At 40.3% G+C, this 19,388-nt stretch overlaps 1 protein-coding gene and 1 pseudogene across 1 annotated transcript in view; one reads left to right on the forward strand and one right to left on the reverse strand.

The window, feature by feature from the left end:
• Window positions 1-2,826: 2,826 nt before the first annotated feature.
• The window catches only part of TOPAZ1 (testis and ovary specific PAZ domain containing 1), a 44,132-nt gene continuing 27,570 nt past the window's right edge, over window positions 2,827-19,388 (forward strand). Inside the window, 7 exon segments of the mRNA XM_006100611.1 lie at window positions 2,827-3,081; window positions 3,084-3,173; window positions 3,513-3,528; window positions 3,797-6,230; window positions 10,041-10,099; window positions 10,745-10,872; window positions 16,664-16,728. Of these exon segments, the coding sequence (XP_006100673.1) occupies window positions 2,827-3,081; window positions 3,084-3,173; window positions 3,513-3,528; window positions 3,797-6,230; window positions 10,041-10,099; window positions 10,745-10,872; window positions 16,664-16,728 (3,047 nt within the window).
• Window positions 15,420-15,675, reverse strand: LOC102432569 (annotated as a pseudogene).

A 19,388-nucleotide genomic window follows, 5' to 3' on the forward strand; every position in this document is an offset into this window, starting at 1 on the left:
ACATACCTGAAGAGAGTTGTGGTTGTGTCTGCCTGATGTTGTTACTTTTATGGATTTTGCAATGTTTGGGTTGTCAGCATTTTAAACCTGTAATCTCATCTGATATTGAAATTTATGTATCTGGAAAGGAAACCAGTTTTCAAGAAACGAAGGGGCAAGAGTATAAGTAGGGAGACTCAGAGACATCTGGCAGGTAAAAAGAAGAAAGGTATGGGAGGGTTTGGCAAGTGGGGCTTGTGATGTTGAGATCATCAGTATAAGGGTCAGCCTTGGACAAACAGAGAAATGTTCGTTCTCTGGGGCAGGAGAAAAGGAGTGAGAGATTAAATATGCAAATAGACTGTAGCCAGATGATATATAAAAATACAACTCTGACCCACAACCTGCAGCAACCTGTCCAGGAAACTAACCCCCTCATCTACAATATAAGTGGCCCGGGAAGCCAGCCTGCTATAAGTCAGATTTGTGAGAAGTCAGACTGCTACCTCCAGTAACAATTCCAAAAGCTAACCAACAACTTCTGTAACAATCAGACCCAAATGGCCAGAAATTAATATATGACAACTTCCCTAATTTTTGTCTCTACTTCCAATTTAGGATCAACCAGAGAAAGCCTACAGCTCAAAATGATTTTTCTGTTAAAGAGGCATATTTGGGGATGACATATTCTGGTTTCCTTAAGGAGATACTCTTATTTCATTTTACAGATGAGGAAACTGAGGCACAAAGTGAACTTGGAATGAATATGTAGCCTGAAATCCTTAAAATATTTTTTTTCTAAATTCTCATAATACTGGGGGTATTTACAAACAGAAAGAAACAAAGTTTAAGATCCTTTACACGTGCTTACCTTCTTATTGAATTTATTGGAGTGGCATTGGTTAATAAAATTATATAGGTTTCAGGTATACAATTCTTCAATACATCGTCTGGATACTGTATTGTGTGTTCACCACCCCCAGTCTCCTCCCATCACCAATCACCCCCCTTTACTCTCTCTACCTCCTCCTATCCCCTCCCCCCCCTTTTTATAAAAGCTCCTAAGGATACTCCGTTTAAGCTGCTCATCCAAACTGCAACACTGTCTCCGCATCATACCACCATCCTTTAACGAAGAACACAACATTGTATTCAAAATCAACAAGTTCCTCTTTAAACACACCCAGCGCAGAGGTGAAGAAAAGGGATCTACCCTGCAGGAGACACACAAGAAAGCAGCTGAGAGCCACGTGTTAGCGGGCAGGCGTGCACAGCTGCCGCCCCTCCCAACGGGAGGAGGACGGTAACAGAAAGGCCTCCTGAGGGATGATCCCGGCAGTGAGTCTCGAAGGGGGAGGGATGTGCAGCTCGCCAGACAGATAGACAAATAATTTCCAGGACTGGCGTGTAGAGAGCAAAGGCATGACAGAGCGTATGAAATCTGGGGGGGCTCCACGTAGCCATCCGGGGTGGTTTAAAGGCGGGGGATGTGGTGTTAAAAGATAGTAACCCTCCCCCCCTCAAAAAAAAAGATAAAATTATGATTCTCCTATAGATCTAAACATGGACAAGTGTTAAAGATTCTCTCTCATCAGGCAGATTTTATAACCAGCGGTTTAAAGGATCCGTCCAAAGAACAGACACACATACAGTGGGGCCTTGACTTACGAGTTTAATTCGTTCTGAGACCGAGCTTGTTAAGGAGCTCGTTAACTCAAATTACTATCAACTCAATGCAAAAAATCGGCCGAGAGACAGCTGGTATCTCAAAAAACTCGTTAGTCGGGACACTCGTAAGTCAAGGCCCCACTGATATTGAAACGAACGTGCAGAGGGATGCAACGCCGGCTTCTTCCCCGGTGGGAGCGGGACGCCAACAGAGCTCCCCCAGGACCGCCTCTGCGTGCGGAGACCCTCAGTTTGCATGGCTGCCCCGTGCAAACAGGGCCCACAGACTCAGACCCAGGTCGTGCGAAAGGGTGGCTCCTGCGCACGGTTTTCCACCGAGGCCCACCTTTTTCCCCTAAAACGGCAGTAAGACAACATGAAACCCTCAGGTACCACCCCACAAAGAGCTGCAAATACCACGCCAAAGAGTTCGGACTTTGTGTCAGTTTCAGCGTTCCGAGCAAAGGAGGTTCTTGAGGGTCAGGCTGGGCAGTGCCAGGACTCTCCTTTCTTTTGGGGTGGGGGGGAGGTGGACACTTGCCTGACATAACACAAGGACGAGGCCCCAATACAACTTGGGGGGCCGATGCAGCCCGTCAGCCGCGAGCCGGCGCCACGGCAAAGGGGAAGATGGCTGACAAACACACAGAAGGTTCAGGCAGAGCTCACGTGCATGTGGGGTGATGTGGCCAGAAGGGTGTCCCCGGCTCCCAGGCTTCGGGCGTCGGCAGCTGGGTGGGTGGTGGCGCGCTGCTGTGAGGAAAGACGCCCGTTTTGCACGTCCAGAGTTTGCGGTGCCCACCGGACATCCGAGTGAGCACATCCGGGATGGCAGGTGGAAAGGGACCCCTGAGACCTGAGGTGGAGTTGGAAGCCCCCGGCGGACAGCGCTCTCTGTGAGGAGCTCCGAATGGTTCCGAAAGGCTGCGGCCTAGAGGAAGGCGCCGCGGAAACTTCGAGAGAAGCCTGACAGGGCGCTGCCGCTCTGCCGCACGTTGCTGCCTCACGCGCCCGCCCAGCCGGCCTCGCTGCCCACTTCCGCTTCCGGTCGGTCGGCCATAGGGGGTCCAGATGAGGGGCGGGAAGACGGGCATCAGATCCCCGGCGGCGGCGGTGGCGGGAGCAGCTATGGCGCCTCCGGCAGGCTCCTCAGCGAGTAGGGCGGGCGGCTCGGTGCAGATGAGGCGGCCGCCACCCTCGAGCCCCACGATCTCCTGTGGGTGTGAGGGCCCGGCCCGCAGCCTGAGGAAGCGAGGCCGGCGGCCGGAGCCGGGCGAGGCGGGAGCCTGCGGCCCTGACGCGCCCGGGCCTGAGGAGAGCAGGAGAAAGAGGAGGATGGTGGGCCGGGCGTCTGAGAGAGAAGAGGCGGACAGTGACACGGCGGGTGAGGCATCCGGGCCTGGGAAGGCCGAGGCGAGGTGGCCGGCGTGGCGGGTGGCGGGCAGGTCGGCCCTTCACACCTGTGGGACCCGCAGGGCTTAGAAGCAGAGAAGGGGGCGCGGTCCCCTGGCCATCGGGAAGACACAGTAAGGAAGCGCCCAGGGCCACTCCCTCCCTGGCCTTTGTACCTCAGCCCGCTCCATCTTTGTTTTACCGCTAGCGTTTCACTTAACCAGCGTGGGCTTTACTGATGACCAGGAGAGAGGGAAGACACGGGAATCCTCTTAAGGCAGCGGTTCTCAACCTGTGGGTCGCGACCCCTTTGGCGGTCGAACGACCCTTTCACAGGGGTCGCCTAAGACCATCCTGCATATCAGATATTTACATTACGATTCATAACAGTAACAACATTACAGTTATGAAATAGCAACAAAAATAATTTTATGGTTGGGTCACAACATGAGGAACTGTATTTAAAGGGCCAGCAGGTTGAGAACCACTGTAAGGGGTATTTGCCCAGTTAGGAGCTCTTGGTCAGAATGAGACTATAAAAGGAATTCCTGCTAGTGATCCCTTTTGGCTTGTGTGAACTGACCATGATGCAGAAGGTTAGTCAGCTTAGAACTTACACAGGTTTGTATGTGGCTCCTTAACAGAAATCAGGAAAATGAAAGTGGGTGGCATCACTTTTTTTTTTTTTAACTGTTGTTGCTTTTTCCCCCCTCCTCAATATAAAATATTTTCTGGTATATTTTGTCGTTTTGATCAGCCAAGGAAAAAAGAAAAGTTACTGGAGCCTCAAGTGATGATCCACAGCCAGGGACTGACCTGGTAAGAAAGGAGTCATTAACCAGTTCGGAATCTTTCCAAACAGTGGAGTGCAGTGAAATTCAAAGTACACCTCTCTTGCGGTCTTCGGGTAAGGAAGTTTTGGTAGACGGTATTAAAAGAAGAAGTCGAATTAAAACACTTGAAAGCTTAGCAAGTCCACTCTTCAAAATAACTGAAAATAAGGCTACACAAAATAGAAAGGTTGAATTTCAAGATGAACTGTACAAGAATACTCCAAAATATTCTTGTAACAGCGTGTCACCTGGAGTAGAAAATAATTCCATTTTAAAATTACATGATTGCAGTTGTTTCCCCCATTCCAAGGATTGTAATGATGAAAATAACCTTACATATAAACCTGATGGTGGATGTATCCATGAATCAGAAAATTCCTCAGAGTTAAAGAAAGAAAACCTTGCGAGTCTTTCAAATAAGAGTGACACAAATAATAGTCCTCAACTTTCAAACACTGAAGAAAACTTAATGGGAGTAAATAAATTATTGCTTGAAGAAACTGATACATACCAAAGCAAAAATAATGGCTTGCTTCCCTGCCGTCAAAATGAAAAAAATAAATACTCAGTAGAGGAGAGCAGTGTTGGGAGAAAACCCAGGAAAAGGATGAAGGTGTCTGAAAAAAGAGATGAAATGGTTATCAAAATGAACTTCTCTAATGTGCATAACAAGTCTGAGTTGCTGTTACAAGAAAACCATGTGGGTGCTGAAAGTACAGAAGCAAAAACTTTAAAAATTTTGAGAAAAGCAAACCATAATACACTTTCTCCAATGGATCATTTATCAAGTCTTCCAGAAACAGTAGGAAAAAAGACAAGTCCTGAGCATCTTGTAAATACTATGTTTCAGAAAACCCTAGCGCCACTTTTGAAAGAAGAAACCAAGAATGCTTCAGAACCCTTAAGATGTAAAAGCACTGAGCCAGAAGTGAAAAGCTCAACAGTGAAATCACCTAGTGATTGCCATCCTATTGAAAAGGGATCACAGGAAGACTTCAGAAATGAAGCTGAAGAATCCAAGTTCAGCTGTCACAGAACAATACCAATGACGGGTAAAAGAACTTGGCCATGTTATTCATGTGCTAGAGTAACTGCCTATTGTTGGAAAAGGTCTTCCTTGCCAAAATCAAATAACTCTCTTCCTGGGTCTGGGGAAAGTGTTAGGCAAGATGATTTTCTTATACATCAAGCAAATCAGACTCACTTAATTGACTCCAAATTACCATTACAAAGTTCCATAAAAGAAACAAACAGTGAATCTTCAAGTAAAGAAAAACTGGATTCTAATATAAATTGTCCGTCTGCGGTCTCTGAAGTAGTCTCTGCTATAAAACCTACTTTAATGGTTATAAATGAACCTGTAATCGATGATGAAAAGATGAAGTACGAGGAACCGAGCAGAAGTGGGTCAGAGGTAGTTTCTAATGCAACTGAAGATACTCGGTTAACTAATGTGACTCAAAACTTAACAGGAAATAAAAGAAAAGATAGAGGGACTTTAACAAAACTTAATTTGACACTGGCTTCCCAGCATGGCCAGGAAGCTAACAACTCTACAGGCAAAACTATTCACCGAAAAACATGTGTTGCTAAGCCAACAGTTGTGGTTCCAGACTTGGTTAAAATACTGAACACAGGACGGCTGACTAATTTTAAAATTCCTTTACTTAAGAATAAAACAGAAAAAAGAAAAGAAATAAATGCCAAGTCATCAGAGAGAGAAGCATATAGTCCCCTAGAGCTTCTTGACAATATATCTGGAACAGAGATAAGACAGAATAGGAATAAAGAAAACATCTCCACAGTAATTTCAGGACTTCAATCTTTGAACATACAAAATAGTGTTGCTCCAGTGCAATCTAGTTCTGACTTATACTGCAATAAGAATTTCCATAGTATTTCTTCAAGTTTCTTAAAGCAAGGTAATAATAAACCATCTAACTATATCTCTGAACCAGGCAGTGTTGTTTCTAATAAGAAAGCTGTTTCTCTCACAGTTGAAAAGAATACCTTTTTCTGTGATCCTGGGTGTATAGAGAAAAGTCCTGCCTTCTGCTCTGATGAACAAGAAACATTCAAACAAGTTTCCTCTGAAGTTAGTGGTAGAAAAACGACTAAGAACTTTTCAGACATTAAAATTATTCCAGATATTCTTAAAGCATATGAAGATGATGTCCTCTTAATTGATGTAATTCAAGATGACCCAGACCTCTTTGGAGTGTCCAATGAAGGGGAGCTCTCATTTACTTCAGAGGTCCCCATGGTAAACCAGGAGCCCAATGTTGCTGAAGAGCAGCAATCAACAGACTCCAAGCACACGGAACTTCCTGAAAAAAAAGAACCAAGTGATAACTTGAGGTATGCATGTTCAAGTATGCCTTTTAGTACACATTACTGGGGGTTTCAAAAGCACTTTCTACTCTTAGGTGTCACTAATTTATTCAGTGATCATTGAAGCTCCATTTTTAACCCTGTTACTAAATATAATATAGCGTATTATTGCTGAGACATGGAAATGTCATTATGCTAAAACTTATAATTGAAATAAAACAATGATATATGTATATACATACACATATGTATATACATATATATGTTGGAAATTATAATGGAGCAGATTGTCCAAAATAAAATGATGATTCAGTCTTTTTAAATTATTGAGATTGCTTCTTTCAAAGTCAAATTTATTTTCATAAGTTCTTTAATTATTATCAAAATACAGATATGCTTTTATTTCAGCCAAATTACTTATTATGAACAATACTGTATGTTTTAACCCACTTTCTGAATTTTTAAAATAATAGTTTTATTGATTTCAGAGAGGAAGAGAGAGGGAGAGAGAGAAACATCAATGATAAGAATCATTGATCCGCTGCCTCCTACACACCCCACACTGGCCCTGACTGGGAATCAAACGGTAATCTCCTGGTTCATAGGTTGATGCTCAACGACTGAGCCATGCCACCCGGGCTGTGACTTTTTTATTAAATAAAAAATTCATTTTTGAGGAACAGAGAAGTCTTGGAAAAGTTTATTTGATGTAATGAGGACTTGAAAGTAGAATCAGAAGTTAAACCAATTTTCAGGAGAAAAGAAATGTATTGTGCTGTTAAGGTCAGGGTTTTAAATGATGATTTAGCCCCCAATGAGGACAAGTTTGCCTGGTGCAACTTTTAATGGAGCCAAGTAGTAACCTTATGCTTTGGAACTTAAGCTATTCTGGGTTGGCTCAAATATTCTTTAATAGTATGTCATATTTTGCTAAACTTTTATAATTCTTCAAGCTCTGATTTATATTTGTATGTTGCAATACTTGAATATTGTAATAGTCTGTGAACAGACTCAAAAGGAAACATGAAAATACTTTCCACTAAGAGAGTGGTACATGACTTAAATTTATCTGGTATTTATAAATTTTAGTTACTTTTGTAATGCCATATTTTTTCTTGATGTTCTTAGTGTTATAAGAATTTGTAATCTATAATCACAAAGTACTTTTTATGTGTCAAATGAAGGACTAAGAACTTTATTATTTATTTTATTTTTAAACTTGTTCTGCTAGTAATTATTCTCAAGCAGTCATCTTCAAAACTTTTTGTCAATTACCCATAGTCAAGACATATTTTACATTACAATCCAGTTAGTGCATACTTATGAATATGTGAAATAATAGATTTACAAAAACAGAATTTTCCTTACAACAAGTGGTATAACATATTTTGTACTTTAGTCTGTTTCATTTTTTAAAAGATGCTGGTTGGAACCCCTTAAATTTCATCATCCCCTTGAAAAATTCTTTGGAGGATAAACTTGATGTACTCTGTGTAGTTTTTCAGAAGCTTCTCTTGTTCTCTCCTTTTTGCTCAAATCATCTCTTTTGCTTTTCTGTACTTCTGTAGCCTCAGCCATATCTCTTTGTTTCTCTTTTGCTCCTTCTATCCTTCATTTGTTTCCCTTCTTGCTCTATCAAGGCAGAACTGTAACTTTCCACTCCACAAATGCAAAACTGTAAAATGTTTATGTGGATTGCAATTTTGCTTACTTTTTTTTTAACTTAGGTGAATTTAACCTCTGTGTCTCTCAAATTTGAAACAAAACTAAATTACTTGTAACGAAAGTGGCATGTGCAATTTTACTTTCCTTGTAAACTATTCATAGTAAAAAGTGTCTCACACTTATGAACTATATCAGCAATATTAAAACACGATCTTACTACTTTGAAATTAAGCAGTATACTTGCTATACTATTTATTTTCTTCATTTTGTTTTGTCAGGAATAACCTCCTGTATATCTGAAGCTAATAAACTATTATGAATATAACTTTCAGGATAATTAGAAACCACAGAAACATCCCTCACTTCTCTATTGAGTCACTTAATACTATTCATGCTATTATCTTATTATCTCACAATTTTCCTTCCTCTCAATTTTCACTGCTGGTATCTTATTCATCTTTCCCTTAGATTATTGTAATGAGCTCCTGATTAATCTTCCTGAACTCTCTTAGTATATCCTCTCCATAGTGTTACTATGAAATAGAAATTGATCTGCCAGTGACTGCTTACAGTGCTTCACTAGCTTTCAGCCACTTGAGGATAGAGGCTAAAGTGCTTGGCATGGCTCTTTAAAGCTCTTTGACAACTGTGTGGTAGGGGATAGGAAAGGGGATGAAAGGATAATAAAAGATGAGCAAAGCAAGAAGCTCACCATTTCCATAATCTCATGTATTTGATTCCTTTTGCATATGCTTATCTGGAAGTCCCTTTATTTTCATTCAGTTATCCTTCAAATCACATCTGAGATGTTTTTCTAGGGATTTGTTCCAATAGTTCTCTTGGCATATATGTCAGTATATTCTGTCTGCTTGTATGTAAGTCTCCTCCTATACTGGGAGTTTCTAGACAGGAGAGAGGCATCTTCATTTGGGTCTCCTTCATGTCTTGCCTGGAGGATGTTAAGTGCTGAGTATATGGAGAGTAACTAGACACACTTGGGCCTTATTCTCACAGCACTTTTAGTCTGTCAAGGGAGGCAAATATTAAGCAAGTACAATAAGATATGATTAAGTGCAAGATACTAAAGGTGTCCTGGTGAAAGTGACAGTTAAGATGAACACTAAAAGATGATTAGGAATTCGCCAAGAGGTAAAGAAAAGTGAGTAGAATTTTGTCATAGAAAGAATAGCCTATATGAAAGCCCACAGGGAAGAGCATGTCACAACTGAAAAACAGAAATAACGTCCCTCTCACATCAGTGTTTCTCTCTCTCCCCCCCCCCCCGCCTTCCACTCTAAAAATCAATGAAAATATATTCTCTTGTGAAGATTAACAAAAAAAGAATGGTGTATATAAAATGTTTTGTTCGGTTTCCCTTTTTCTTGGCTATTTAGGATAAGTTTAATAAAACCCATTTATTAAATGATTAAATGGTGGGATTATGGGTGTTTATGTTATTCTACGTACTTTTTTATATTTTTGTCTAATTTTTTTAAAAATAGAATAGTGTTTAGCCTTTTGTTTTCGAGTTATAGATGTAGTTTTCATTTGTTGGAGCCTATGCTATTGGCTGTAAGAAAATTTTATCTCATTAAATCTTTACATAACCTCGTGGGTAGGTGGTATTCTCATTTTACAGATATGATTAGACTCAAAGAAGTTAAATATTTTTGCCACAGTTAACACAAAGTGGCAGAACAATATTTAAATTCAAGTTGGACTAACTATGATCTCCATAGCTTTAACCTTTGGACTCGATATGTTGTTTTCAGAGACCACCAAAAAAAAAACAACAACAACAAAAAAAACACCTCAAGCTGCTCTCAAACCATCTTCCTTTTACATTAGCAATAAGACATACATACACATATCTTGTATTGGTGTAATACTTGAAAACTTTTTAAAATGCTGGGTACATGCCACTGGGTTCTTTTTGAGTAACAAAGTTTGAATGGCAGCATCCTTAACAATTGAAGTACATGTAATTGAAGAACCAAATGAGGAATCTGCTTGGATGTGCTATGTTCTGAGTCCCAGTATAATTCTCTTTCCCTGGAGGACCTAAGCTGATGTTCACCAGCTGCTAAAGCTAGTATTGTATAATGTTTAGAGAAGTAGATAGTTCTGCATAGAATATGTTATAATGTTTAAGCTCTGTTTGTTTTATAATAGAGAATTTCCTGTACTGGATCCTGGATTGAAGTCAGAAATCTGTACTTCCTTGCCAGCAGGTAAAATTTGACATTTTCAGAATATGCAGTATCAAGGTATCTTTTCATATGTCCAAGCCTAGTCAAAATAAGTTCATTAAAATAAGAAGCTTTTCATTTGTTAGTTTTCTCAAGTTGCAGATCAGATTTTGAAATTTTTTTATTTTACTATTTTATAAATAACTTTGTTAGGCTTTATCTACAAAGGATAGATGATTGGCCTTAGTAATTCTTGTAGTCTTATTTTGAAATTGAAATATATATTTAAGCGTTATCACGTTTTATATCTGAGTTCTTTTAAAATTTTTTATAATATCTAGTTACAGATTTAAATACCTAGATCTTTACAGAAAATAACTTAATTTGAAAGTTAATTTTATTTTGACTTTCAAGTTTCAAAATATGTTGAAAATATCTGGACATGATCAAGAAAGATTCTTAAAAGTATCTTGATATGTTTCAATTTTATCTTACTGCCAGTTCTTTTTATACCATATAATGGAGTTATTTGATAAAGGGGAATAATTGTATAATTTGCTGAAAACTTTAAATTTGTCATATTGGACTTTAAAAGACTGAATTCTAACTTATTTTTAGGATAATCTTTGAGTGACTTGCTTATTTTGTCATTTGTAGTTTCTACAGTTAAATATTATTTCTTTTCAGCAAGTGAGATAAAATATGATTTTAAAGATGCAAACATTTCCTTAGGAGAAGTTACTAATAGGACCTCTCAAAATGAAAAACTGGGAGACTGCAATGAACACATAAAAAGTTCAGACTTGGATGAAAAGGTACTAGGGAATCTTTTGCATTTTCTTATTTTTTGGTGTGAATAGAAGTAATACAGAAATTTGTCTGAACAGTGTCATCAGATGAACAAGTCTAACTCCTTTTTATTGACTAAAAGAATAATACTCTTCTGGCCATTGGATATATTGCTTAATGTTTTGCATAAGCACAATAACAGTTTTAGGAACTTTAGAGGGTAAATACGTTGATTTATAGGACATAGGCCTGACCTACCACCTTTCTGCTTTTATATATGGTTTTCTGTGAATTTTTAGAAATGTTTTATTATCAATTTTATACTTAGGTATGTATATCCTATATAATAAAAGGGTAATATGCAAATCTACCGAACGGCGGAACAACCGGTCGCTTTGACATGTACTGACCACCAGAGGGCAGATGCTTAATGCAGGAGCTGCCCCCTGGTGGTCAGTGCACTCCCACAGGGGGAACACCGCTCAGCCAGAAGCCCAGAAGCCTGGTTCATGGCTGGCGAGTGCAGCAGCGGTGGGGGGAGCCTCTCCCACCTCTGCAGCAGCGCTAAGGATGTCTGACAGCCTGTTTAGGGCGGGGAGAGGGCCTAAGCAGACAGTTGGACATCCCCCAAGGGTTCCCGGACTGCAAGAGGGCACAGGCGGACTGAGGGACTCCCTGGAGTGCACAAATCTCGTGCATCAGGCCTCTAGTATGTTATATTTATATATCTATATGTGTGTATATATGTATATATCAATACATACATTCATATATGCAAACATTATACACACATGCTGTTTTTTCCAGAAACCTTGTTTTTTCTTCTATGTATCAGTTATAGTCTGAATTTATATGTAACTATTTTTAGGTTTACTATGGTAGTAATTGCTTAATGATTCTAATTTTGAGCCCCAAATAGTTAAAATACTAGTGTACTTTATATTTTTAACTTTTCATTTTTATATAATTGTAGATTCACAGGAAGTTGAATAAGTAGTAAAGAGGATCTGTGTACCCTTCACATAGTTTTCCCATAATTACATCTTAAGGTACAATACCAGAAACAAGAATTTGCTAGTACAATGAGTGTATATAGTTCTGTGTATTTTATCAAGTGTGCAAATATTTTGTAGCCACCACTGCAATCAAGATAATCATTCCATCACTACAAAGATTTCCCTTAAGCTTAGTCACACCTTCCTCACTACCTCTAACATCCCTAACCTTAGCAACCATTAATGTTTTCCATCTCTGTAATTTTGGTATTTTGCAATAAAGGTAAATTCATTGGAGGTTGGCTAGAAGGTTATTAATTTTATTACTATTCCAAAAGAACTCACTTTTAGTTTTATTGATTTTTTTTCTATTGCTTTGTTGTTTCCTATTTCTCTGCTCTGATCCTTTTCGCCTTCTTCTGCTTGCTTTGGGTTTAATTTGCTCTTCTTTTTGCAGTTTCTTAAGGTTGCAACTGAGTCATTGATTTGAAACCTCTTCTTTTCTAAAAGAGGCATCTAGTGCTATGAATTTATCCATAAATGGTGGTTCAGCAGCATCCCACATTTTTTTAAATTTTAAGATAAATGCAGATTCACATGCAGTTGTAAAACAATAACATAGTAATCTCATGTACCCTTTACCCAATTTCCCCCAATGACATTGCAAAACTACAGTACAATAGCACAATCAGAATATTGGCATTATTATAGCTATGATACAAAACATTTCCGTCACCACAAGGATCCCTCATGTTGCCCTTTTATTGCCATGGCTACTTTCTTCCCTCCTACCCCTAATCTCTCCTTAACCTTTGACAACCACTAGTCTGTTCTCCATTTCTATAGTTTTGTCATTTCAAGAATCCTACATAATAAAAGAGAAATATATAAATTGACCCTCCCTCCGCTGTGCTCACCAGCCAATCAGGAGTGAGTATGCAAAGTATGCCATCTTTGTCGGGTTAATTTGCATACGCAGGCGCCAAGCAGCTTGGGTCCCCAGAACATCCTCGGGACCCAGGCCACTCCTAGCCTGTAGGCCTGCGCGTAGGCCTGAGTGGCGGGGGTCCCAGAAGGCCCCCAGCCACTCCGGGCCTATGAGCACAGGTGCCAAGTGGATGTTCCTGCCCTGTGGCCACCTGCACATGCGCCAAGCGGCAGCCCAGGTCCACGCCCCCCAGCCCGGCGCCCACAATGCGGGGCTGGCTGCTGGCCTCGGGGGCGTGTCCCCCCCACCCCCCGGCAGCGGGGACACGCCCCTAGCCCAGTGGACACAATGCAGGGGGTCCTCTGCACATGAGCTGCAGAGGAAACACCTTTTCTTTTTTTTAAATATATTTTATTGATTTTTTTACAGAGAAGAGGGGAGAGGGATAGACAGTCAGAAACATCGATGAGAGAGAAACATTGATCAGCTGACTCCTGCACACTCCCCACTGGGGATGTGCCCCCAGCCAAGGTACATGCCCTTAACAGTAATCAAACCTGGGACCCTTCAGTCTGCAGGCCAACGCTCTATCCACTGAGCCAAACCAGTTCGAGCATAAAAACCTTTTCTGACAACTCATTGGCTAAGCTCCCTGTACGCTGCCACTTGCAGTGTTCTTGGTAACTTGGGTTATAAGAATCCAAGAAGGTGATCTAGGGTTTTTCCACCTCACTCCTGGAGGAAAAAGTGAAGGTCCGCTGCTGGAGGGGCTAAGAAATGTCATATCCTGCCCTAGCCAGTTTGGCTCAGCAGATAGAGCCTCGGCCTGCCAACCGCAGGGTCCAGGTTTGATTATGATCAAGGGCATGTACCTAGGTTGCAGGCTTCTCCCTGGCTGGGGCCCAGGTCAGGGCTCATGCAGGAGGTAACCAGTCAAAGTGTCCCTCTCACATTGATGTTTCTCTCTGTCTCTCCCTCTCTCTTCCACACTTTCTAAAAATCAATGGAAACATATCCTCAGGTGAGAATTTAAAAAAAAAGAAAGAAATGTCATATCCTATGAAAGACACATCTTGAAAATGACTGAAGAAAGTTGTCATTTTTTCATGGTGAAGGGACTGGAGTCCATGTTGATTCAAACACCTTGGCGGCTGCGGTGGCTGGCAGTGGCTGCAGCAGCAGGGTGATGGGGCTGGTGCCTTCCCCTGATCAGCCCGGTCACCTCCCGCAGAGGGAGGCCAGACTGCGGCTTAGGCCACAGGGAGCGGGCCTAAGCTGTCAATAGTACATCCCCTGAGGGCTCCCAGTCTGTGAGAGGGGGCAGGCTGGGCTGAGGGGACCCCCCCCCCCCCGCCAGTGCATGAATTTTGTGCACAGGGCCCCTTGTGTTATATAAATGGAATCATAAAGTTTGGAACCTCTTCAGATGGGGTTTTTCAGCCAGTATAATCCTCTGGGTATTCATCAAGTTTTTTGTATGTATCAATAGTTCATTTACTGTTATTGCTTAATAACACTCCATAGTATGACTTACCACAGTTTATTTAGCTATACACTCTTTGAAGGATATCTGGGTTGTTTCTAACTTGGGGCTATTACAAATAAAACTGCTATAAACATTTGTGTTCGGGTTTTTGCATTAATCTAATTTCTAATTTCTCAAAACATGCTTTTGCCAACTCCAGTATATAAATCAAACCATGATGCTATATGGCTTAAATTTATATAGTGACGATATCAATTATTTCTCAATAAAACTGGAAATTTTTAGGGAAAACATAATAAAATTTAAAAGATTTTAAAAAGATACAAGTAAGATTGGTTATCTCTGACTACTCAAGTAATGGGTGATTTGGGGGATTACTTTCTTGGTGCCTGTTTTCTCAAAAGTTTAATATTTGAGCATGTATAACTTTCTTATAGTAATTTAGAAAATCACAACTCCAAAAACACTAATTGTGAAATGTTTTAAGTACAGCAATGTTTTAAATACACCTAAATATTCTTTTTCCTTTTTTACATATTTTTATCATATGATTTTCATTTGGCTCAAAAATTAAGAAAAAAATTTTAAATTATACAGATAACTAAGGGAAAATACAGATAAATTTTAGCATATACAGGGACTTGTGGCTATTTCCTATCATCATTTACTCTATTGTCTGGCATAGAGGAAGTGGTCAAATTTTGATACAATAAAAATTCAAAACAAAATTAAATAATACTCACTCTGGCCCTAGCCGGTTTGGCTCAGGGAATAGAATGTCGGCCTGTGGACTTGAAGAGTCCCAGATTCAATTCGGGTTGCAGGCTCGATGCCCAGTAGATGGTGTGTAGGAGGCAGCAGATCAATGATTCTCATTATTGATGTTTCTATCTCTCCCTCTCTCTTCCGCTCTGAAATCAATAAAAATATATTTTATAAATAAAAAATACTCACTCTGAAGCCCCTCTTACTGGTCCAGGTACCATTTCCCACCCGGCGTCTTGCCCAGTCATCCAGATCTTTTACACATATACAATTTTATATTTTTCCAAAAGTATTATCACTTAAGCCATGATACAGGATCCTAGGGTGGGATGTAGACAGGTCTCTCTTCACCTCCCTCGGAGAAGGGTGGAGGACAGAGACAGGTGGGGTACAACCAATTCAGATCTTCCCAAGAAATATGCCTTTTGCCCGGCGGTCATCCCAGGTCAACACCCAGGATATGAAGCAAAGGGACTTGTATACACACCAGTACCATTCGCACATGGAGACATCAACCCCTTTAGCAGTCATTGCCTTCTCATGGGGTGGAAGTCCAGATATTTGTGCCAACAGTTTCTGGTCTGGTTCTGGTTGGGGAAGCAGCTGTCAAAAGGGGTAATCTGGTAGTTATTTTGATCTTGATGTCTTCTGCCATGTTCCTGACTCCTAAAGATGCCCCTGAAGCCACTTGCAGTTCAGTGTGACCCTCAGCAAAGATGCCTCGGTCTGACCATAACAGCAAAATGGGAGTATGGGACCAGATGGTCTCCAGAGTATCCTCCAACTCTAAATTTGGTATCTATGTACCAAATAGAATTAAGACCTAAATACATATAAATATTTCTCTTTTTTTAGTATATTTTTATTGACTTCAGAGAGGAAGGGAGAGAGAGAGATAGAAACATCAATGATGAGAATCATTGATCAGCTGCCTCCTGAACACCCCACACTGTGGATTGAACCCACAACCTGGGCATATGCCCTGACCGAGAATCAAACTGTGACCTCTTGGTTCATAGGTCGATGCTCAACCACTGGGCCACACCGGCCAGGCATATAAATATTTCTAATGAAAAATAAATATATGTTCATAAATACCACCTAAAAATAAAAGTTACTCAAAGCTTTTTTTCTTAATGAAACATAACCCTGGACAGGTAGCTCAGTTTGTTAGAGCATCATCCCAATAAGCCAAGGTTATGGTTTGATCCCCAGTCAGGGCACACACAGGAACATCCAAGAATAAACCAATGAATGCAAAAATAAGTAGAACAACAAAAAACGATCGTTCTCTCTCTCCTTCCTTTCTCCCCTCCCTCTCTCTAAAATCAATATATTGAAAAGAAGCATGACTTTTTTTTTGCATGACTTTGATTATTCATAATAATTTGAAATGTTGGCTTGTACAAGAGGTGATATCAAAAGCTAAGAAAATAGATTTATTTGTTTTTCTCTTAAGCAACAGTGGAAATTCTGAAGTCAATTTTCAGTATTTTAAATAATGTAGAGTAGGATTGTTTTCTAGGTTGGCCATAAACCAGTTGTTTAATTAACATCTAATACATTCTAAAAATCTTGTAAGCCTCATAGCTTAATATGGAATACAGATATTTAAACTTGAACTTTTTAACATATCTTCACAGTGTAAATTTTCAGACAAAGTGACTATTAAGGAAGAAAAAGAAAATATGCATGAAGTGTGCAAAAGGTCTGTAACAATTTTTAAATCTGTAACTTTAAGACAGTTATTCATATGATTTGCATCTTGAGTATGTTTTTCATTCTGTGCTGTATGTGCTTGGACTACTATGCCATAAGCCACACATGGGCATTATTTAGTTAATATGTCAGTTATACCTAGATGTCAGGGATATTGTAAGTTACCTTAAAACTGTCACTAAGTTTTTTGAGCCCTTAAAATAGTTTTTGAGAAAGGCATAAGGAATAATGATCTATATAATAAAGATGTAATGTGCAAATGGTCGTTACATAATGACCGGCAGCTTAACGACTGGATCACAGATCAGCAGGAGGGTGGGGCAGCGAGCTACAAGCGGGTGGAGGAGAGCTACAGGAGGGGGCAGGGCAGCAGGCTATGAGAGGAGCGGAGAGGGTGGTGGGGGGAGCTACAGGAGAGTGGCAGCGAGCTACTGGCGCATGGATTTGCGCACAGGGCTACTAGTAAAAGAATAAGGACTATGTATGTGACTTTTATGATGGTAAGAATGGCGGAAATCAGATGAACATTGCAGTTTGCAGGTATTTACATGACTGCAGTGATTAGTACTGGGACTTACAGTACACTTACTAGAACATATATAGGTACCAAATTTAGGGTTGGAGGATACCTTGGAGACCATCTGGTCCCATCCTCCACCCCCATTTTGCTGTTGTGGCCAGAGCACACTCAGATCAGGTAATGAACATGTTCAAGTCTTTTATGTTAAGCCAGTGGGTTTCTTTTTTTTTTTTTTAATATATTTTTATTGATTTCAGAGAGGAAAGGAGAGGGAGAGAGAGATAGAAACATCAACGATGAGAGAAAATCAGTAATTGGCTGCCTCCTACATGCCCCCAACTGGGGATCAAGCCTGCAACCCGGGCATGTGCCCTTGCCTGGAATCGAACCTCGGACCCTTCAGTCCACAAGTGCATGCTCTATCCACTGAGCAAACCAGCTAGGACAACCAGTGGTTTTCAAAGTGTGATTCTTGGAGCAGCATCCTGGGGGAACTTGTCAGAAATACAAATTATTGGGTCCCATTCCTGACCTCCCAAACTCTGGAGATGGGGCCCATGAACCTGTTTCAATAAGGCCATCAGCTGATCCAGATTCATGCTAAAGTTTGGGAACCATTGTATTAAGGAAAAGCCTAGGTAAAAATTAGATTGGCCTCCTTTTTGTATGACTATTGATTCATGACTATTTGGAGATCTTAAAGAAAAACTAACAGGGTTAACTTTTCTATTGAAAGCATTCTGCTTACAACTAAAAAGTGTCATTGCATCCTGCAGAGTTGTGTTATCACTTTGGCTCTGCCATAATGACCAGGAGTGTGACCATTAACCTGTGCTTCAGTCATCCAATCAAAAATAAAAGAATTTTACTAGAGAATCTTTTCCATCTATAAAATTCCATAATTCCTATTTCTTTTGTTTTATGTTACTGCTTTTGTTTTATTTGGAGAGGAGTTATGTTGATTGCACACTGATGTCCCAAGTTGGGAAGAGAACTATGTTTTATATGTAATTTTTTAATTAAACTCCATTGGTGCTAAGTTTCAACTATTATTAAGTGTGGGCCCCTTTTCTTACTATTTGTATTCTCTTGTGGCCTGGGGAACCCCAGCTGGAAATGCTTATTAGAATTGTTTTTTAGATAAAATATTATAGTATCTGAGTGCTCTTCTAAAAAGGAAATTCATTTATATCTGTCAGTTCTGAGATGCTTCCCACCCTCCCCCTTGCTTAAGTTATTTCTTTTTCTAGATAAGTTCAGGTTAAGTTTTTCTAAAATTGGTTATATAGAATCTCGTATATTAGAATATAGTCAAAGCTGTTTAAATGAGCAACCAAGAAAAATACATTTTTTAAACTTCTTCCCAAAGGAAGCTCTCAAGTACATGTATAAATTTATTATATATACTTGTCCTGAAGAATAATTTTTAATTTATTTTATTGCACTCTCAATAGAGTAATTGAATGATCTTTTCTGGATTGGAACACTAGGCCAGTCCTTCCTCAAACCTTTTGTCTGGCATGATCAAAAATATTTTGTTTTAGTTTTAATTCCACCACCTAATTCCTACCCCTATCCCAGTCATTTAACAAGCTTTGGTTTTCTAGCTAAGAAGGTAGAAACAACCTGTTAAAAATACTGAATAATTGGCCCTGGCCAGGTATCTTGGTTACGGCGTCATCCCAATATGCCAAGGTTGTGGGTTTGATCCCTGGTCAAGGCATATACAAGAATCAGCTGAAACCGGTTTGGCTCAGTGGATAGAGCGTCGGCCTGCGGACTGAAAGGTCCCAGGTTCGATTCCGGTCAAGGGCATGCACCTTGGTTGCGGGCACATCCCCAGTAGGAGATGTGCAGGAGGCAGCTGATTGATGTTTCTCTCTCATCGATGTTTCTAACTCTCTATCTCTCTCCCTTCCTCTCTGTAAAAAATCAATAAAATGTATTTTTTTTTTTAAAATCAGCCAGTGGCATGGCCAGTGTGGCTCAATGGTTGAGTGTCGACCCATGAACCAGAAGGTCTTGGATGGATTCCTGGTCAGGGCACATGCCGGGTTTTAGGCTCAATCCCTAGTAGGGGGTGTTTAGGAGGCAGCTAATCAATGATTCTCTCTCATCATTGATGTTTC

The sequence above is a fragment of the Myotis lucifugus genome, unplaced genomic scaffold (genome assembly GCF_000147115.1).
Source record: "Myotis lucifugus unplaced genomic scaffold, Myoluc2.0 scaffold_319, whole genome shotgun sequence".
In the NCBI taxonomy this organism is placed as follows: Eukaryota; Metazoa; Chordata; class Mammalia; order Chiroptera; family Vespertilionidae; genus Myotis; species Myotis lucifugus.